This window comes from Myxozyma melibiosi (assembly GCF_037950935.1).
Source record: "Myxozyma melibiosi strain Phaff 52-87 chromosome Unknown BZA70scaffold_11, whole genome shotgun sequence".
NCBI lineage: Eukaryota > Fungi > Ascomycota > Lipomycetes > Lipomycetales > Lipomycetaceae > Myxozyma > Myxozyma melibiosi.
Genome location: NW_027042925.1, coordinates 499,469 through 519,853, shown reverse-complemented (window position 1 = coordinate 519,853; position 20,385 = coordinate 499,469). Strand labels below are relative to the sequence as shown.

General features: G+C 50.1%; 9 protein-coding genes across 9 annotated transcripts; 6 read left to right on the top strand and 3 right to left on the bottom strand.

Moving 5' to 3' along the window:
* Positions 1–69: 69 nt before the first annotated feature.
* On the top strand, positions 70–1,008 carry BZA70DRAFT_283098 (ribosomal protein L37e-domain-containing protein). Its single transcript, XM_064913381.1, has 5 exons — positions 70–143; positions 270–324; positions 427–472; positions 539–569; positions 653–1,008. Exons 1-5 carry the CDS (start codon positions 137–139, stop codon positions 793–795), a joined length of 282 nt encoding a protein of 93 aa, XP_064766695.1. The 5' UTR covers positions 70–136; the 3' UTR covers positions 796–1,008.
* Positions 1,009–2,086, top strand: BZA70DRAFT_283094 (uncharacterized protein). The gene is made up of 2 exons (XM_064913380.1): positions 1,009–1,773; positions 1,879–2,086. Exons 1-2 carry the CDS (start codon positions 1,175–1,177, stop codon positions 1,997–1,999), a joined length of 720 nt encoding a protein of 239 aa, XP_064766694.1. The 5' UTR covers positions 1,009–1,174; the 3' UTR covers positions 2,000–2,086.
* Positions 2,087–2,207: 121 nt separating this feature from the next.
* Positions 2,208–3,287, top strand: BZA70DRAFT_283089 (uncharacterized protein). The gene is made up of 3 exons (XM_064913379.1): positions 2,208–2,317; positions 2,459–2,507; positions 2,563–3,287. The coding sequence occupies exons 1-3, from the start codon at positions 2,313–2,315 to the stop codon at positions 3,139–3,141; spliced, it is 633 nt and encodes a 210-aa protein (XP_064766693.1). The 5' UTR covers positions 2,208–2,312; the 3' UTR covers positions 3,142–3,287.
* On the bottom strand, positions 3,288–4,768 carry BZA70DRAFT_260026 (uncharacterized protein). The gene is made up of 2 exons (XM_064910873.1): positions 4,645–4,768; positions 3,288–4,594 (listed from the first exon to the last, which is right to left on the bottom strand). Exons 1-2 carry the CDS (start codon positions 4,687–4,689, stop codon positions 3,422–3,424), a joined length of 1,218 nt encoding a protein of 405 aa, XP_064766692.1. The 5' UTR covers positions 4,690–4,768; the 3' UTR covers positions 3,288–3,421.
* Positions 4,769–4,845: 77 nt separating this feature from the next.
* On the top strand, positions 4,846–5,515 carry BZA70DRAFT_283085 (uncharacterized protein). Its single transcript, XM_064913378.1, has 2 exons — positions 4,846–5,169; positions 5,287–5,515. The coding sequence occupies exons 1-2, from the start codon at positions 5,017–5,019 to the stop codon at positions 5,461–5,463; spliced, it is 330 nt and encodes a 109-aa protein (XP_064766691.1). The 5' UTR covers positions 4,846–5,016; the 3' UTR covers positions 5,464–5,515.
* Positions 5,516–5,520: 5 nt separating this feature from the next.
* Positions 5,521–7,404, top strand: BZA70DRAFT_283082 (cytidylyltransferase family-domain-containing protein). Its single transcript, XM_064913377.1, has 4 exons — positions 5,521–5,805; positions 5,864–6,215; positions 6,283–6,959; positions 7,018–7,404. Exons 1-4 carry the CDS (start codon positions 5,683–5,685, stop codon positions 7,174–7,176), a joined length of 1,311 nt encoding a protein of 436 aa, XP_064766690.1. The 5' UTR covers positions 5,521–5,682; the 3' UTR covers positions 7,177–7,404.
* Positions 7,354–11,598, top strand: BZA70DRAFT_71562 (cation transporting ATPase). The gene is made up of 3 exons (XM_064915350.1): positions 7,354–7,469; positions 7,541–7,892; positions 7,955–11,598. Coding segments are annotated over exons 1-3 (3,669 nt in total). The 5' UTR covers positions 7,354–7,467; the 3' UTR covers positions 11,270–11,598.
* A 1-nt stretch (position 11,599) lies between these two features.
* BZA70DRAFT_71563 (mitochondrial carrier domain-containing protein) lies at positions 11,600–12,911 on the bottom strand. The gene has a single exon (XM_064915351.1). The coding sequence runs from the start codon at positions 12,706–12,708 to the stop codon at positions 11,749–11,751; it is 960 nt and encodes a 319-aa protein (XP_064766688.1). The 5' UTR covers positions 12,709–12,911; the 3' UTR covers positions 11,600–11,748.
* Positions 12,912–13,584: 673 nt separating this feature from the next.
* BZA70DRAFT_299965 (putative nonsense-mediated mRNA decay factor) lies at positions 13,585–17,554 on the bottom strand (the record flags this gene model as incomplete). The annotated part of the gene is given in 7 exon segments (XM_064914679.1): positions 13,585–13,737; positions 13,760–13,858; positions 13,950–16,233; positions 16,300–16,427; positions 16,506–17,389; positions 17,451–17,517; positions 17,537–17,554. The coding sequence occupies 7 exon segments, from the start codon at positions 17,552–17,554 to the stop codon at positions 13,585–13,587; spliced, it is 3,633 nt and encodes a 1,210-aa protein (XP_064766687.1).
* Positions 17,555–20,385: the final 2,831 nt, after the last annotated feature.

Here is a 20,385-nt window from a genome sequence, read left to right as displayed (position 1 = left end):
CCTAGCGTAACCCTACAGGCTGGACCGACACACAGTTTTGGCGCGGGCAGGTCGGTCACGCAGCGGTCTCAGCGGGCAGTCGTCGATTCAGCTCAGATCTTTCTCATCACCAGCAACAACAACCTTTCGACACAAGATGACTAGTGAGTGACGACGTTGGTGTTTACGGGATTGCAGCAGACAGAGGATGTTTCATTTGTTATAGATTATCTGTTCTGTTGTTGCAGTCGTGAGTGGTGGGGATTATAGAGTGCTAACGAGCAATGCAGAGGGAACCTCCAGCTTCGGAAAGCGTCACAACAAGTCGCACACTCTTTGCCGACGGTATGTTATCATCATGAATAGAAGGAGAGAAAAAGAAGAGAAGAGAAGGAATGGAGAAGAAATGGAGAATAAGAGAAGATGGACGTCCTAACATATTTATAGATGCGGCCGTCGTTCTTACCACATCCAGAAGTCCACCTGCGCTGCCGTACGTACCAGAGAAGAGAATGAGGAAGATGATCGAGTTCTAACGGATGTGATTTGTTATGTTTAGTGCGGATACCCTGCTGCTAAGACTCGCAAGTGTATGTTGCTCTCTATATTTAAAGTAGTACTCAAGAGTTTGAGTACTCAAGTGAACACATGAACACAGCTAACAATATCACAGACAACTGGAGTGTCAAGGGCAAGAGAAGAAAAACCACCGGTACCGGCCGTGAGCGTTACCTGAAGACTGTTGACCGACGATTCAAGAACGGATTCCGCACTGGTGTTGCCACCCCCAGCAGCAAGGTGCCCGATGTCGAATAAATGCATCAATTTTCACTAAGAGCGGGAGGGTATAAATAAAAGAAAAGTTGAATTTATTGTTATTGTTTATCTTTTGATTTTCGTTGGATTTCATATTTGTCGTGTTGATTGTTGAAGATTGACACGACGAGGGAAGAAGGAGAAAAGGAAAGAAAGCAATGAACCTGCTTGTAACTTGTATCAATACAGAATAATGAGGTTTATAATAGTGAGTTGAAGTAGAAGTAGTTGTGTAGATGAAGTAGTGAAGTAGAATATCTCGGAAGAAGGCAGTGCGGCTCGAGAATATTTATAATCCTCTGGTCTGCTCTTCTTCTCTTTAAACTGCACAGGTTCTGTATCTGTATCTTTACTTCTACTACTATATCAACTACTCAATATGATCCGCCAAACCATTTGTCGCCAGGTCGCTGCACAGGTCGCCCGTCAGTCAAGAAGAAGCGCAGTCTCGTCGTCATCATTCTCGGCCGTCAGCCGTCGTCTGTACTCGTCGTCATCCTCATCCTCATCCTCGTCCTCATCAGCCCCCTCATGGAAGCCGTTCGGACTTGCAGCTGCCGGAGTGCTCGCGATGAGCAACCTGCTGGTCAGAGCCGAGGAACCGACCGAGGTGATTGTGATTGACGAGCAAATCGTCGACGGCGAGGGCAAGGTGGTCGAGGAAGAGGTCATCATTGTCGAGCCCGTGTTTGGCGAGATCCCGCCTCTGCGCGAGTCCGAGCTGGACGCCGTGTTTGACAGCGCGGTCGAGGAGGCCGGAGTGGACGGGCTGAGCAGCCCTGCGCCGGCCGAGGGAGAGGCAGAGGATGAGTTCGAGGGTGGAGCGTTTAACCCCAAGACCGGGGAGATCAACTGGGACTGCCCGTGTCTGGGTGGAATGGCCTACGGACCCTGTGGCGAGGAGTTTAAGGCTGCGTTTTCGTGCTTTGTATTTTCGCAGGAGGAGCCGAAGGGCGTGAACTGCATCCCGTTGTTTGAGTGAGTATTCTGACTGATTATGAGAGACTACATGAGAGAAGAAGAACCGCATGAAGAGAAGACGAAGAAGAAGAGGACTATGAGAAGAGACTAACAGCTTTATAGAACCATGCAAGGCTGCTTCCGCAAGCATCCGGAGACTTATGCTGATGATTTGCGATACATCGACGACGAGAAGGAGAAGGAGCAGGAGCAAATTGCTGCTGCCGAGCCCACTGCTGCCTGAGCAATGATTATAGACAGAAGAAGAAGAAGAAGAAGAAGAAGAAGAAGAAGAGAAGAGAAGAAGAAGGATCTGTAAATACAATAAGACATAATCTCTTACATAAAACATCCGACTGTCGATCAGTTGGAACTGTTCTGGGGACAAAACAACCCTTCTATAATACTCAGTACAGCAGTACTCCTCCCCCCACAACAAAAAGACCTGAACAGGCCTCGGCTTTTATCTGCTTCCCGCGCTCATCACACCTTCTCCCGTTCATCCTCCGGCTTCCGTGCTTCGTAGCTCTTCTGTCTCTTCCTCCTCAGCTATTCTAATGTCGTATGTCTCTTCTTCTTCTTCTTCTTCTTCTTCTTCTTCTTTTATTGTCATTGTTCTTTGTTTGAGTATTGAGCGCGGGCATCTCTGTTCGACCCCGCTGATCTGATCTGCAACGATCTGCTGACTTTCTTCTTCTTCCAGATCATACGCAGACGTCACCGCAAAGGACGCTTCTCAGTCCGTTGAGGAGGTGAGTACTCTTATATTCCATTCTCTACTCAACAGCTACTAACAAAACTACACAGAAATCCGCAAAACCCCTCCCCGAGCTCGAGAAGACGACGCAGAACGTCGCATCCGACGCAGCAGCGTTCGTCGACAAAGCCGCGAGCTCGGTCGAGGATGCCGCGGTCTCGATCCAGAAAGAAGCAAAGAGCTGGGATTCAAAAGACGATTTCCCTGATCCGACCAAGGCGCTGAGAGAGACCGCTGCGGATGCGCTCGACAAAGGCGCAAAGAAGATCGCGCCCAAGAAAGATCTGTCGACGAAGATTGCCGAGGCCGCGCAGCCGGCTATCGACGCGCTCAAGAAGTTCATCAGCGTCGCGTCCGAGAAGGCCGACAAGGCGGCCGCGAAGATCAAGGTCGAGATCAAGAACCCGGTTGTGGCGGCCAACGTTGCGCTCTGGACCGGCGTGCTCGCTGCTGCCATCAGCTACGGCGCCGTCGTCTTCAAGAACGGCGGTCGCGCTCCGCCTCTGCCAGAGATCTTCTACGGACCTAACGGTGCAAAGGCCAGAGTGGCCGCTGTCACTGCCATTATTGCTGCTTTGCATGGAGATGCTCTTGCTACTGCGACGTTGTATCCCAAGTACAAGAAGTGATATGTTAATAGTTTCCTTTAGTTTAGTTTAGTTTTAGTTCTTCATACACCTCTGCTCGTTCAGACAGACTATTCTTGTTCTTTCTGCTTTATTTATTAGAAGAAGTTCTTCAACTGTTGTTCAATATATCGACCTATTACCTTGATCTCTGATCTCTTGCTGTCGGAAGCCTGGCACGCGACACCCGGTGCTCCACCTTTCTCCCGATGACGTCATCGTCCGCATCCGACGTGCTCGTTTAGGAAATGTAGCGTATATACTTATTTAGGAAATGTATTGACTATATAGCAATAGCATTGTTTGTGGACTGCACCTGCTCGACTCCATCGAACCGCTTCACCCTCAGCTCTTGCTCTTCCTCAATCTCTTTACCATTCTCAGCCTCGCGCTTCCGACTGCTCTGGCTCTGGCTCTGGCTCTGGCTCTGGCTCTGGCTCTGGCTCTCGCTCTGGCTCTGGCTCTGGCTCTGGCTCTGGCTCATGTTGGCCAGCAACTGCTCGATAGAAGCCCACTTCATATCCCCCTCGTCCTTCTTCATCTGAAAAACTTCAAACATTTGCTCGTAGTCCCTCGCGTTGGCCATAGTCTGTCTCTCTGGTACTTTACCAGGAAGCATGTTTCGGAGCAAGTACTTTGTGTTTGTGAGATTATTGTCGACCGCCTTCGCCACCGCCAGAAACTCGCACACCATCTCCCGCCACGGCCGCACTTCCTCCTTCTCCGACGCAGAGAAACACGACATATTCTTCTCGGCCGCCGTCGCAATCATCGCGCTGTCGACGCCGTACTCTTTCTTCAACCGCTCGAGATCACCACCGCAGTAGACGTCTCCGTTGGCGACGCAGACCACGCCCGCTTCGTGGCAAATCTCGGCGATCTGCGCCAGATATCCTTCTCTGATTGCCCGCTCGCGCGGCCGCATGGGGACTTTTCGGCAGTGCACTGTCAGCGCAGAGATGCCTGTCTTGACGAGCCGCCTGACGAGCGTGAATGTGTCTTCGGGGGTATCGAGAATACGAATCTTGACTGAAATCCCGATCCCAAACTTTCTCCCGACCTCGGCCACGAGCGCCTCGAGGATCGCGACGAGCTTGTCGGGGGTTTTGAGCAGGCCTGCGCCGGAGCCAGAGTGCACCGAGAAATGCTTCGGACAGCCCGCGTTGAGATCGATGCCGGCGACGTCGGCGGCGACCACTGTGGCTGCTTTCACCGCAAGCTCGGGGTCGGATGTGCCGAGCTGGAAGACGAGCCGCGAGCGCTCGAGACTGTGGGCGCGCAGGACGACTTGGTCGGGCTTGTTTGGGTACCGGGCGACAAAGTCGACGGCTTTTAGTCGAGGGTTGGGTTCGCGCGCGCAGATGGCGATTTTATGGTCGACGATCTCGGGTGACCAGACGAGATCTGCGCCGTAGCGTAGTGAGAGTAGTCGAGTGGGAAGCTCGCCGGAGCGGACCTGGTCTGTTAGATGGTGAAGAGAGATGATGCTGAGGTTGAGATGCTTACCATCGGAGCCAGGATGAGCTTGCCGGCGTAGTTGAGGATAGCCATGACAGTACTAATGCTTTTAGTAGTAGTTATATCCTTCTTCTTTTCTTGTTGTTGTTGTTGTTGTTGTTGTTGTTGTTGTGTTATGTCTTTTCTTTCTTTCATCGAAATAAATTTCGTTGGGAGTCGCCCACCTTCGACGTCAGCGGTGACATAAGCAGCACCGACGACATAAAAGGAAAGAATATGTTTCCAACTAAGCTCAGCTGGTTGACTCAAGAAGACGCTCGGAGTCGCAGGAAAGCGACTGCAGAAATCATGCGGTAGAAGCACTTCTTCTCTGGTTATTGTTCTGCTGTTGGTTCAGCACTCTGCTCTTCGCTGATAGGAATGGACGCTGCAGCAGAGATCAGTGCCGTTGTCGCAGAGTACGCGTCGATGCTGTCGAGTATCGAGCGCGTGCCGGAGCACCCGGAGAGCGTCGATATCCAGACAAAGGAGAACGTCGCGGTGAGAGTGGAGGTCTCGTCCGCGGGTTGGAGGGTATGCTCTTACTTCTTCTTCCTTCTTCCTTCTTGCATCCTTCTTCTTGCAGCGGTGCCTATATCACTGCTGATGCTCAATGATCCCGCATTCTGACACTGACAATGCACTCTACAGATACAACACATATCCTGCGACAAAGATGCAGCGCTGCGACGGCAACTCGCGGATCTCGTGGGATCAGTGTACGAGACCGCAGAGGGACTGTTGATGCGGGTGTCGCCTGCGTTTGTGAAGGAGTGGCAGGCGAGGTTGGTGGCGCAGTTGGAGCTGATAGGAAGTGTTGAAGAGTAGAGTATATACATTACAATACAAATACAACAATATAATACAATCAATACTGCTGCTTATGTATAATGCGATATCTGATGCACTTCAATAATTGCAGATGCCGGCAGATAAGGTTCTGCACCAACTTTGTTTTGCTGGCTCCTCGGCCCTCAGCTCTTCCTCCTCCTCCTCCTCGACTTCTTATCGCCAACTTCCTCCATTCGCCCTCTCAGATCCCCAGAAATGGCCCCGAAACGATCCTCTGCCGCCAGCTCGCCCACAAAATCTCATAAAAAGAAGGCTCATCCCCAGCACGACTCCCACAGTTCAAATGGCAGCCCCGCCGCTCCCGCCGCTGACTTGATCGTAAGTCTTATCGCTCTCTGCTAATCTCTCTCGACTTGCAACTAAAATACTACAATAGAGCGAAAAAGAGAAAAAGAAGCAAAACTTCATCGTTCGTACGATATGGACGGTGGTGATGATCCTTGGATTCTTCGGCCTCCTCGCCGCTGGCCACGGCTACATCATGCTCCTCGTCACCGCCATCCAGATCCTGACCTACAAGGAAGTTATCGCTCTCGCAAACGAGCCGGCTCGCGAGAAGAAGCTGCCGTACGGAAAGACAATCAATTGGTACTTCTTGGCCACCACGATCTACTTCCTGTACGGAGAAAGCGTCATCCATTACTTCCAGGAAGTCGTCCTCGTCGATTCCTATCTCTTGCCGCTTGCCACTCATCATCGCTTCATCTCTTATATGCTCTACATTATTGGTATCATTGCAATTTCTTTATTTACTTTTTGACCACTAGTAAACAAACTGACCTGCTAACAACCCAGGCTTCATGATCTTCGTCTCCTCGCTCGAGAAAGGCCACTACAAATTCCAATTCGCCCAATTCGCATTCACCCACGTCACCCTCCTCCTCGTCGTCGTCCAGGCTCAATTCATCATGAACAACATCTTCTCCGGCCTCTTTTGGTTCTTCTTACCCGCCTCGCTCGTCATCATCAACGACATCTGCGCCTACCTCTGCGGCATAACCTTCGGCCGCACCCCGCTCATCAAGATCTCGCCCAAGAAAACCGTCGAGGGCTTCATCGGCGCTTGGATCTCGACAATCATCTTTGGAATGATCCTCAGCCACTTCCTCTGCAAGTGGAAGTACATGATCTGCCCCATCACCGATTTCTCCGCAAACGCCTTCACCGGCCTCGACTGTGAGCCAAACCCGGTCTTTCTCCTGCAGACCTTCAAAGTGCCCTCCGCCCTCGTTCCTCTCATCGGACGGGCGACGTTTGAGTTTGCTCCGATCCACTTCCATGTCATGGTCATGGCCAGCTTCGCGTCCCTCATCGCTCCGTTCGGCGGCTTCTTTGCATCTGGATTGAAACGTACGTTCAAGATCAAGGACTTTGGCGACACGATCCCCGGACATGGCGGAATTACCGACCGCATGGATTGTCAGTTTTTGATGGGCTTTTTCTCGTACATGTACTACGATAGTTTTATTGCCGTACGTATCTTCATTCTGCCTACATCTTAACCTCTATGTACTAACTTTGATCTCGCAGACCCACCACATGCGGGTAGGCAACGTGCTCGAGACAGCGATCCACAGCCTGACAGTTGCCGAGCAGCTTCAGCTGGTCTCATCGCTGCACAAGTATCTGCACAACCAAGGCATAATCTCGAACGAGACCTACGAATGTCTTGGAAAGGCGCTCCCATAAACTCACACCAACACACTGCAAAAAGGGATTTACTGTAACAAAATATGTCGAGAATAATGTGATCTGCTTGTGTTTTTGCACACAACAGCGATTTTTGTATGAATAATAAAACAGTCTTCTTAATCGTCGTAATCAGCAATCGTCATAGTCAAAGCAAGTAGGTGGCGGTAATCACGTGATTGTGAGCCACCTCGCCTCAATCTTTCAATCTTCCAAGGCGGACTAAACATCCTCCTCCTCCTCCTCCTCGCCCTCCTCCTCTCATCCACCCTTCTCGCGCTATCTGCAATCATGTAAGCAACTTGCTCAATTGCTTGCTGCTCAATTGAATCCTTCTTCTCTAACCTCCTCTTCTTTATCTCAGGCCGTCAGCGCTCGTGCCAAACCCCGGCGTCGAGGACGCTTCGCTCCACGACCCACTTCCCTTTGTTCTGAGGACCTACATCTGGCCCTTTTTCTTCCTCTACCCTGCCTTTGGATACTTCTACTTCCTCAGATATGAGGAGTACATCAACGGATCAGAGTGGACCTTTGTCTATCTCGGTACCATCATCTCGTTCCAAGCCCTTCTATGGCTCATGACCCATTGGAGCGTCAACGTCCTCACCCTCTTCACCACCGTCAAGGCTACCGACCCCAAAAAGGCAAAGCTCATCAGGGTCATTCCCATTGCTAATGCTGGTCAGTCTATGGTTTGCAAGCTGAGCCATATCAAGGTAATCATCACCGCACCTTATCTTCGTTCTTCAAAATAAACATCCTGGCTAACAACCTACAGAGCCGCGGCCACGAAGAAATCTCGTTCCTGTTCCAGAAGCGCAGATTCATTTTCGATCCCGAGACCTCGTCCTTCAGCCCGCCCATCTACCCGATCGACCTCCCCCGCAAGATTGGCGAGTTCCAGACCACCACCGGCAACAACGACATTGCAAACCTCACGCTCGAGTACGGCGACAACAGGTTCGATATCCCGGTGCCGACTTTCCTCGAGCTCTTTTACGAGCACGCTGTCGCGCCCTTCTTTGTCTTCCAGGTCTTTTGCGTCGCGCTCTGGCTCTTGGATGAGCTCTGGTATTACTCACTCTTCACCTTGTTCATGCTCGTCGCTTTCGAATCAACCGTCGTCTTCCAGCGTCAGCGCACTATGATTGAGTTTCGCGGTATGGGCATCCAGCCTTATGACATCTACGTCTACCGCAATGGCGAGTGGACTGAGATTACGACCGACCATCTTCTTCCCGGTGACGTTGTCTCGGTCGTCCGTACTAAAGACGACTCTGGCCTTCCCTGCGACTTGCTTCTCGTCAACGGTTCTGCCATCGTCAACGAGGCCATGCTCTCCGGTGAATCAACCCCTCTGCTCAAGGAATCAATCCTCCTCCGTCCTGCCGACGAGATTCTCGATCTCAAGGGACTCGACAAGAACTCCGAGCTCTATGGTGGTACCAAAGTCCTCCAGATCACTCCTCCCACTGACTGCCATATCCCTCTTCCTCCCGATGGTGGCGCGATCGCTGTTGCCACGCGCACCGGATTCGAGACCAGCCAGGGAAGTCTTGTGCGTACGATGATTTTCTCCACCGAGCGTGTCGGTGCCGGTAACGCCGAAGCCCTCTTCTTCATCCTGTTCTTGCTCATCTTTGCCATCGCCGCCAGTTGGTACGTTTGGACCGAGGGTGTCAAGATTGACCGTAAGCGGTCAAAGTTGCTCCTCGATTGTATCATCATCATCACCTCTGTCGTTCCACCTGAGCTTCCTATGGAGCTTTCGATGGCTGTCAACAGCTCCCTTGGTGCTCTTGGCAAATTCGCCATCTACTGTACCGAACCGTTCAGAATTCCTTTTGCGGGCCGCGTTGACGTGTGCTGCTTCGACAAGACCGGTACGCTCACGGGCGAGGATCTTGTCTTGGAAGGTATCGCCGGATTGCTCTCGTCGCCTACCGACTTGCTCGACGTCAAGCAGGTCGCGCACAACACCACCCTCGTTCTCACTACCGCGCACGCGCTCGTGAGACTTGATGAGGGCGAGGTTGTCGGTGAGCCGATGGAGAAAGCTACTTTGAAGGCTCTGGGCTGGTCGATTGGGAAGAACGATACTCTGCAGTCGAACAACAAGACTGGCGGACAGACCAAGGTGCGCATCCTGCGTCGGTTCCAGTTCTCGTCTGCTTTGAAGCGCTCGTCTAGTATTGCGACTAGCTCAAACAAGTATTTCATCAGTGCCAAGGGTGCGCCTGAAACGGTGCGCGGCATGCTTAGAGAGATTCCTGAAAAGTACGAGGAGACTTACAAGTACTTTACCCGTCGTGGAAGCCGTGTCTTGGCGCTCGGAATCCGATTCCTCCCCGACGATTTGTCCACGGCCAAGACCAACAACTTCACTCGCGAGGAGGTCGAGCGTGACTTGACTTTTGCCGGATTTTTGGTGTTCAACTGCCCGCTGAAGCCCGACGCTATCGAGGCCGTGAAGATGTTGAACGAGTCTAGCCATCGGGTTGTTATGATTACCGGAGATAACCCGCTGACTGCTGTACACGTTGCGTATGAAGTCGAGATTGTGACTCGGGATGTGCTGATTCTTGATGCGCCTGAGGAAGGCACGGACGGTGGCGAGCACGCGCTTGTGTTTAGAAATGTTGAGGAGACGTACGTGGAGGCTGTTGATCCGACGAAGCCGATTGATGCGGCGGTTTTTGCGAAATACGATATCTGCGTGACGGGATACGCGCTTGCCAAGTTTACCGACTACGAGCATGTGTGGGATCTGATCAAGCACACGTGGGTGTGGGCGCGCGTGTCGCCTTCGCAGAAGGAGTACATTCTGATCCAGCTCAAGAACGGTGGATACACGACGCTGATGTGCGGTGACGGCACGAACGACGTTGGTGCGTTGAAGCAGGCGCACATTGGAGTCGCGCTCTTGAACGGAACTGAGGAGAGCTTGAAGAAGATTGCCGAGAACGCAAAGTTCAACAGGATGAAGGATGTCTACCAGAAGCAGTGCGATATGATGGTGCGCTGGGGTGGCAAGGTGCCGCCCGTGCCGCCTGCTATCGCGCATCTGTACCCTCCGGGACCGAACAATCCAAACTACCGAAAGGCGATCGAGGCCCGAGGAGGTACTGTCGACGAGGCGTTGGTCAAGGCGGCGTACACTTCCGCCCGGGCTGATCCGAATGTGATTCCGCATGCGCTGGAGGCTAGTCAGACTGCGTCTTCGTTGGCGGATAAGATGATGAGCATGGTTGATGAGGAGGATGACACGGAGGCGCCGACTTTGAAGCTCGGAGATGCCTCTGTTGCGGCGCCGTTCACGTCCAAGCTCGGAAGCGTGAACACGATTGTGCACATCATCCGCCAGGGACGATGCACGCTTGTGGCGACGATTCAGATGTACAAGATTTTGGCACTCAACTGCTTGATTTCTGCGTACTCGCTCTCGGTGCTGTATCTTGCTGGCATCAAGTTTGGCGACGGTCAGGCCACGATCTCGGGAATGCTGATGTCTGTTTGCTTCTACTCAATCTCGCGTGGAAAAGCGGTGGACAAGCTTTCGAAGGAGCGTCCGCAGCCCGGTATTTTCAACTTTTACATCATGGGCTCGATCTTGGGTCAGTTTGCGATTCATATTGTGACGCTGATTTATGTGACCAAGCACGCGTACTTGATTGAGCCTCGCGAGGACGATATCGATCTCGAGGCTGAGTTCAAGCCGTCGCTGCTGAATTCCGCAATCTACTTGCTGCAACTGTCGCAGCAGGTGTCGACTGTCGCGGTCAACTACCAGGGCCGGCCGTTCCGGGAGAACATCTCCGAGAACCGGGCGATGTACTACGGTCTTGCGGCGGCGGGCGCGCTCGCGTTTGCGGGAGCGTCTGAGTTTATCCCCGAGTTGAACGAGAAGCTCCGATTGGTGCCGTTCGAGTATGACTTCAAGGTGCGGTTATGTGTGGCGATGTCGCTTGACTATGCGGGAGCGTGGGTCATTGAGGTTGTGTTGAAGAAGCTGTTTAGCGATTACAAGCCGAAGGATATTGCGATCCATGAGGAGAGAGATCCGGAGGATTTGGTGGTGAAGAAGACGCAGTGAGTGAGTCTTTATAGAGAGGCCCCAGCGAGAGTGAAGGTGGTTAGATTTTTTGTACAAAAATAATTGATATTCAGTATATTCATGACTTGACTGAGGATGAGGAGGAGGACAAGAATAAGGTTATAGAATAAGATTTTGACACCAATCGCCGAAAACCTTAAAACGCTTAAGTGGGCGGACATTGTGAGACCGATTGACAACGGAAGGGATTCGATAGGGCAAATTAGGATTTCCCCGCAAAAATGGTCGAGGACCCGGAGCGAGGAGCGGGATTGGAGGTCGCGAGAAGAACAGGGCAAATTGCGGTGCTATAGGCTATAAATTACTGCAGATAAGATAATAATCAGATAATAATCATTACAGATCAAATTGTTGTTTTATTTGCTTCATTATATTAAAACATGTCGCACATACTGTACACGAAAATGCAAACCAAAAAGATTGATCAAAATAAAAAAAAATGTCTAGATGATTGAAAGCTACTCAAGAATGGCAACGGGCTTCTTTCCCGAGAGTATAGGGAATCCCTCGAGGAAGGTGGAAACCTGCTCGTAGACGGCGAAGGTCACGGCCTGGCCAGGAGCGACACGCATGACACGGGGGGTGATTCCCTTGTAGAAGGCGAGGAAGCCTTCCTTTTGGATGAGGGCGCTTGATATCCGGGACACGCGTCCGATAGCGGTCTCGCCCGAAGTGGCCTTTTCACGCTGCATTCTGGTCTTGATGGTGTCGATGGGCGCGTTGGAGAGAGGACCAAGGGCTCCGGAGATCAGACCGAGGACCATGTGTTGGTATGAGGGGAGATCTTGTAGTTCTGGCTGGATCTTGGCGGCGTAGGCCTTGAGCTCGGTGTAGGCGGTGAAGTTGACAGCCTGGTTGGTGGCCTGGCGCAGAGCAGTGAGGACGACACCGCGGTAGAGGACCCTGACACCCTCCTCGCGGACGATTGTGTAGGCGCAGTGGGCGGCGTTGCGGTATCGGGGAGCGTCGACGGCAAGGGCTTCGGATGGGGCGTGCGCCTGGGCCTGCAGTCTGATCTTGACGACGTCGGTGGGGTTGACGACGAGAACGGCTTCCGTCACACCGGCAAACAAACCGGCGAAGAAGATGCCGGTCGCGGAGGTCTTGCCGGTCTCTTTGTTGGCAAGCAGGCCCTTGAAGCTCTCAAAGGAGGAGAAGCGGATAGCCATCTTCGGGACAATACCGGTGATGACTGCGCCGAGACCCTTGTAGAGCGCGAAGAAGCCCTCGTGCGAGATGATCGAGGAGGCAGTGCCAAAGAAGCCGATGCGCTTTGCGCCATCGACGGCCTTGGTCGCGAGCTGCATGCGGACTTTGATGGTGTCGAGGGGGTGGCAGGAGAGGGCCTCGCAGAGACCAGCAGTTCCTCCGGAGAGGAAGTTGATGATGGGGGTGGATTTCTTTCTGTCGCGGGACATTGTGACGAGGGCTGTGGATTAGTAGATGGAGGCGGGCAGGGGGGTAGTGGGAAGAGGAGGAGGAGGAAGAAGGAAAGGGAAAGCAGTCGGGAAGCAGGCTCGAGCAGAGGAAGAGGAAGCGGGGGAGACGAAGATTCTTATTTAAAACTTGGGCGGGGAGAAAGACCGCGCGATGAGCAGCAGACCCGGACGGCAGTGAGCATATCGAGAGCCCCTCCACCGCAGACACGGACATACTCGCGGCGCCCGCTCTGGGCGCCTTCTCATTTGATATCGAAAGTATCCCAAAGTGCCTGGCTTCGGGGCGCTGCTTACGAAGCTGGAGATAAAGAGCAGACCAGGCAATAAGAGGACGAGAAGACTGCGAGAACGTGGAGTACTGGTGCTCGTCGTAGGGAAAAGCGCATGATTTACATCAATTATCTTCCTCAATTTACAATTATCTCACTTTTATTCTTCTTCTTCTTCTCTTCCTCGTCCAGACCATCGCCGCAGGCTGCAACTTCTGCTTTATCCGCTCGCAATCCTCACTTCGGCTTTATTTCTGCCGATTCGCGCTCTGCTTCCTGATCCGCTCTTGTCCCCATGGTGGGGGCTTATATCGCATTATTTTGTGCACTTATGCCTAATCCGTCAAACCTTGCCGGAGCGTCCTCGGGAGTCTGGGTTCAGGCACCCGACGCGCGGCGGGCTCCGCAACCCGTTCCGAGCCTGAGCCGGCCCTCGGATTTCTAATAACTCGATAAGAGCACGTCTGGTTGTTGAATAATTGTCTGCGATTGTAAATATGAATGTGATATATAATACTGTTTATTGTTTCTGGTAGCAATTGCTCGATATCGCAGCAATTAGACTAACGAGCAGTGTCTACAGCGCTCAGGAGCCGTCCTCGAGAGCTAACACCCATTCATCCCATCCCGCACTTTTCTTTCTGTCCTCCGTTCCCTCTCCACTATCCCTTCTCTGCATCGGCTGTCCACTTTCTGACTTCCGCTTCTCCTTACGGCTTTCTCCATATCTCTCAAGCCGCTGTCCGGTTATAGTTCAGCACAAGGTCCTTCATCCGCCTTCTCTCTTCCTGCTCGGCCTCATGCTTCTTCCGTGTAGATATCGCTATCGTAGAATCAGCCGGTACAGCAACCGTGTGTACCTATATTTATTCCAATTAGCATCATCATCTTCTTCTGCTTCATCATATTCCCTCCCATTCTCAACTCAGAATAAAAACAATGCAAACTCACCTGTTGCCGATTCCCCTTCTTTGTCAATAGCCGGAACTGAACCTTGTTCTTCTCCTGCGGCTTACCATCCTCCTCCTCATCATCCTTCTTCGTCATATCCTGAACTGAATATCCCTGCTGATGATGACCCTGGCCCTGTCCCTGCATACGCATCATCGGTAACGGCACGTCAAATGCAATCCGCTTCTCTAGCTTCCGCGACTCAAGACTCTCCGTCATCATCCTAGAAAATTCCCGGTCAAACTCCTCATCCACTACCGGCGTATTCCGCCTCATAATCTCCTCTTCTTCTGACGACTCCCCATCGGACGACGACTCAAGATCCGACTCATCATCGTCTTCATCATCATCATCATCATCGTCGTCATCGTCATCATCCTCTTCATCCTCTCCATCACCATTTTCACCCACTCCGTTACCCACCTCGCCCGCTTCCACTTCCATCTCATCGTCCTCCTCCATCTCATCGTCCTCCTCTTCATCTTCCTCCTCCTCTTCCTCCTCCCCATTCAAACTCAAATCACCAAACGCACTCGCCATCGCATCTGTTAGTCCCTTGGCTGCCTCCTCAAGACTCTCGCTCAATTTCATGTCCGGTCGCACTGACTGAATCATATCATGTAAAGCAAACTCAACATCCATCGGAAGCGGCGTCACCTTTGTAAAGCAATAGTACTGGAAAAACGCCAAAAACAGTTCCATCTTCTTTTTCCCACTCCCTCGATCGAAATACATCCCGCACGTCTCAAGAATCGTGCAGACAAGTCGTATCCGGAAATAATCGTCCGGCGGATCGGCTGAAGAAATTACCCCCGGCTGAGGCCGTCCTCCTTCGTGCCCAAATCCGACAATCGTATACAGTGTATCAAATATAATCGGAGAATCAATCACTTTGTAATTGAACATCTCTGCCAAATACTTCACCGTAGCGATCCTCTGCTGATTCTCCTTGAAAACATTTCGCTCCAGCCCAACTCGCACGCTCTCGAGGCAGCCGTCAATCAATCGCACGATAAACTCCTGATGATAAACCGACAGACATCCGGCAATCACAGCCATCAACGATATGTTGCTGTACTTCACCTTCCAAATCTTTCGAAACACTTTCTCAACCACCTGCACTGTCTCTTCGTCATTCCAATCCAGCTTGCGGAACTGTTTCAGCACCCCATGATACGTCTGTCGGTTCAAATCCACATAAACCAGCTTCCGAACGTACTGCTCCACCACCGACCGCTCTTTCTGAATAATCGCCGGTCGCTCGGGTGGGTTGACATAATAGAAAGCGTTCTCGAGCAGAATTCGTTCCCGCGCATCAAGCATTTTGGCGGATTTCTTCTTCCACATAATCTGCAGCAACTCGGCCATCAAATCGCGGGAGTCTTCATTTCGTAGCAAAAATCGTCCGCATGACTCGAGCAGATTACTCAACGTCTCAATCTCATTCCTGCCAAAGCCGTCGACCAGAATCTTGATGCAATTGAAAATAACATGGCCTGGAACCACACGGAACTTAACCAGCTCCGAAATATATCGAATATTTCGCGATCGCGCCTCTGACAAGCCCCGATCTGCCATTCCCCCGCTACCAGCTCCGGCTATACTCCCACGTTTTCGAATCAAAACCTTGAACTCACGCTGCAAGTATCGCACTATGGTCGTCCCAATATCTGGTAGATATTTATTCAAAGTCGCAATCAACCTTGAATATACTGGAATCAGATCCTGCCGATTCTTTGGTATAGACTCTAAGCTAGTAACCAGCCTGTTTCGAGAGGCCTTTGAATTCAGAAAGCAAAAATCAATAGCGAGCTGATCTATAGACTCCCGCGTCGAAAGCTCGGGAAGTCTAAGAAGGATCAGATCCATCTGCGCTCCAATTGATGGATTTGATATTCCCCCCGGACCTGTCGACTCAACATCAGCCTCTTGATCGGCTTTCATCACTAGCGATCCATTGTCATCCAATTCTGCATCTGCAAGATCGTCGTCAACTTCTAACAATTCACTTTCGGCAGTCGGCTTTGATTGCGTAGCGTTGGAATCATCGTCGCTTGCGCTCTTCCGATTGCCAGAATCTAGAAACTCTTGAGGAACCCGAATTCGTAAGTCCAAGACATCCTCATAGAATTTCTTCTGCTCCTCGTCTTCCCAGATTCCGACGTCCTCAGATCCATTTCCAAAACCGCCTTTTGTGAATGTAAACTGTGCGCTCTGAGTGGGAGCGTCTTTGGCGTCTTGTTCAGATATATCCGGCATCTCAATCTCAAGGGCATCAGCCAACCTGTAACAAAAGGTCAGTTTTTGCTAATTCACGTTCACTGTATCTCTTTCACTCAAATAAACTTACACTTGGGCATTCGCAAGCATTTTTTCTTCGGTTTTCTGCAATTTTTCGAAGTTTGCCTGTCGATCCTCGAAAATCTCCCCTGAACGCATATACGCCGCATTGTTTCGCTTTTCTTGCTCTTTCAAAAACTAAAAGAGGTAATGTTAATATCAAACTTGGAAGGGTAGTCAGAAGTGAATTGTATACCACTCCTCCTCTTAACTTACCTTATGATTCTTCAGAATATGAATTGAGAGGCTTTTGAAATAAGATTCAAGAACTGCCCGGAATTGCTTTCTTAACTCCAAAGTCATGACTCCGTAAATCTGAGACTCGTCGGCAGACACAGGTTTTGATGCGTCTGTAGTTGAGGGCGGAGACGGCTGCGCTTCATCAACAGTCTCTTGGCTATTCGTAGCATCTAGCCTCTCCGCTCTCCGTTTCGGCGCACCCAGTATATCAACACCAAAATTCTTGATAAATGCTGCCGCCAAAGGGAGATAGTAAAATTCTTTGAGATCAGTGCTCAACAGCTCGCGCAGAACCTCAAGAGGAATAGGTATACTGATATGAGCTCCAGAATCGCGAGAGTGACTTGACGTCCCAGAACTACTGCCGCGCGAGCTGTGCTTTGTCGTGCTGGCATCAGCACTCCCTTCCGCAGCTTTTCGAGCATCGTCACTAGTTCGAGCAACTCCACACAGCCATAATTCGGTCACCAGTCGTAACAGTCCTCGCTGACGAATGAGCCTACTTGAGTCTTCCTTTGATCGCTGCTCCGGGGTGAGTGAGGCTAACTGAGCTTGAGTAGGATTTGCAAAGGCTCGCAGCAGATACAACATCAAAGTCGGGGTGAAAGATGCCTCGAATCGCTGATGCAGAGCAGATGTCACTTCGACACCAGCCCAGATATCATTTGTCAGCCGACACTTTCCCAATCCCTCTGCTGCTGCGCTAATAATCTCCGAAAGATATTTTTCAAGCGAAAGAGAAGCGATCTCACGAATCAATAGTTGTTGATTCTCGGCATTAACGGAGGTTCGAAGACGTTTGATGAATGCTGTATTTTTCTTCAAACTCGAATCTAAACTTGACGCCGTTTTGAACAAGTCTATGCAAACATGTCAAATCGTCAGTACTCATTCGACCTATATTCCCGAAATACCACTCACTTTGCTCGCCATTCCACGCGCGTTGATTTAGATCCAGGAGATGTAAGCGGCGTAGCCGGCGAGAGTCCTCATCACTGGGTCCCTACAATCCTGTCAGCTTCCATTTCACCATAAATCTCAGTTCCTCAAGCGGGAGATAGTCATAAATCAATCAATAGCTGATCACTCACCTCGGCCATCGCTCATGCCCGTTATAATTGATAAAAGTGCTGGAGGCAAGATCACCCGATGCAAATCAAGATATCAAATGACTTCTCATGCAGAATTAACACTGAAACTCCAGGATATGTGTTCTTCGTTCTGTATTGGGCTGAAGGAACGCAGTAAATATAGCTCAGGATGTCGGATCGAGGTCATGAATTGATTAAAAGCGCGCTTGTTGAGCTTGCCCACAATCTGATGCCAAATATGAGTACAGATCACGTGACGAGTATTTTTGTCTTGGACAATTTGAGCTTGCAGAATTCTATCTCCGGACCTGCTATCATCGCGTATTTTTACTATGCCAAAGACACTCGAAAGAAAGAATGACACTCTAGAGGAAGAATGAGCGGGAAAACTTCAGCGCGGTTCTTTTTTCTATGTGTCGGGTGGCTGGGGGGCCTAGATATTTGATTTGAGCAGCACATATTTAGGCGCTTCTTGCATATCAAGCTCGGCAAACAGCTTTCCCGCTAATTGAGGTCTCGCAAAATTGCTGTTCTTACCTACTTGGAAATCTGCTGCTCGTTCTGGAAATGTAGAAAGCTAGCACTGAGCCCCGAATACCTTGGATAGTGCAATGAGAACTATTGGTCTCTCTATTGCCCCCACAATGTCATGTAACGCTTCCTTTCAGTATTCCAGTCGCTCCTTATTGATGGTTGGTAGTTTAATTTTTGATTCTCAGCTTCCTCATGGTTATAACGCAATGCAAAAAGATAAAAGCCAACTAATCCATAGATCGAGAAACATCCGTAAAGATAGATCGAGAAACATCTGTAAAGATTTTCTACTAGGAAGTCTCCAAATCAATTAAGATAATATGATTAGAATAGTAATAGTAGCTATATTCCCAGAGATCTCATTTCTAACTATCACGGTTTTCCCGGTTATACCGGATCAGTAAAGTGAAGCTCCTGATATCATTCTGCTGCTGAGCTGAAGGGCGAGTAAGGCAAGAAAAGCGCGGATCTCTAGATATTGAATCTGACTCTCAAAGCTGTGGCAATGAGCTAGCTACTTGGTGGAGGGGCCACACCTTGGATGCCAGAAAGAAGGCTGTCAAATGGATCTACCCATCTCTTTATGGCTTGAGTTGCCAACCTGAAACGACATGGAAAGCCTTTGCGTGCCTTCAGCCAAACAGAAGTTTTTGTAATAGCTGTCATTATCGATCTGATATTTGCTTGCCATTCGCTGGCCCAGTGCGTCTGCTAATAATATAAACGGCGACTCCGCGCTCTGGGATCAGCAAGGCATGCAGACACGTCCCCAGACTGCACCCATCTTTGGATTTCTATACAGCTACATCTGAAGGCGCGCTTTTGAAACAAGGAAAAGTTTTTGGGGGGGGGAATGATTTCCGCATTTTGAAGGACGACCGCGCCTGTCTATTGACAGTTCATTGGCCAGTATTCTGCGCAGCATTGTCAACTGATAGTACAATGAGTTTCCGCACCGGACATGGCTTCTGCAAAAGCCATGTCTTAGCTTCCTCTAAGGATCATCACCCTTCTCCAGAGTGCTGGTGTGAGAATTTTTGGGCAGGCGGTCCAGTAAATCCCCCTCTGATGCCTCAAGCACACGGTCAATAAGCTGTCGTCATCTGGAGTATTGCTGCCTCTGAAAGCTTGCCAGCTTACATTGTTCGACCAGGAATAATCTTCCAACTTCTGACAAATATTCTGGGAAGATCCAAATCGATAATGGTGGCTGTTATCATCAGTGGTCTTCTGTGAGCCAGAAATCAGAGGGATAATTGTGAATTGATGATGATGATTATAATTATGACAGATCTAATTTTATAGTCCATGTGCAACATCCAGGCTATGATGGACGGCCTCCCCCGCGCCACTGATAATAATACAAACAAAACAGATTCCAAGATCGTGACACAATCATGAATAGTTCAACATAAACTGACATTTCCAAGTCAAAATCCCAGAAACGTTTTGCAGAATTCAAACAAGCAAGTTTGCTGTCATTTCTCTGCGCTTTCTCTATAAGTTAGTGGATGACCTCGCTTTTAAGGATTGGAATGCCAGGTTTCAAACCGCGCCTCGATCAGAATACTATACATATGAAGGCAAGCCTCGATTCTATATTGACAAACCCCTTAAGCATATCCCTCGCAGCGGTGCCAGCTGTATTGTGAGCTTCTGGACTGGACATGGCTTTTTCGACAGCTACTTTGCAAGGCATGGCAAAGAGCCTCGTCCTTCTCCAGAGTGTTAGTGTGGAATCCCACTGCAGTCAGTTGAGCATGTGCTTCTTTTTTGTTGCAATCACAGCGATGAACGAACTAGCGCTTTTGAAGATATCTTCTATCGCTGAACGCACGCTCAACCGCATTCTATGGACCGACAAAGGTCTTTCTGCATTTGTCAAATATCATCAGAAGACCCAGGTTGGCACTGGTCACTGGTATCATCAGCAGACCTCTCTCACTCAGAGCCGGAGGGATGACTTATGGATCAATGTTTTGGTGGATTTGAGAGCGGGCTTTTCCAATTTCGATATGGATGAGTGGTAATGAGGTCTCTTGAGGGAGTTGATAGCTTGGAAAGTTATTATTGAATTTTTTGGATTTTTATCTTTTATTTGAAATATATAATAGTGAATTTTGCGGAATTTCTTCGTGTTATTTTTGACTTGGAGATTTATTTGTTTTTGTGACATGATCTTAGGATTTATTTTGTTCTATTATTATATAGTGGAGAAGGGCGGGATTGTT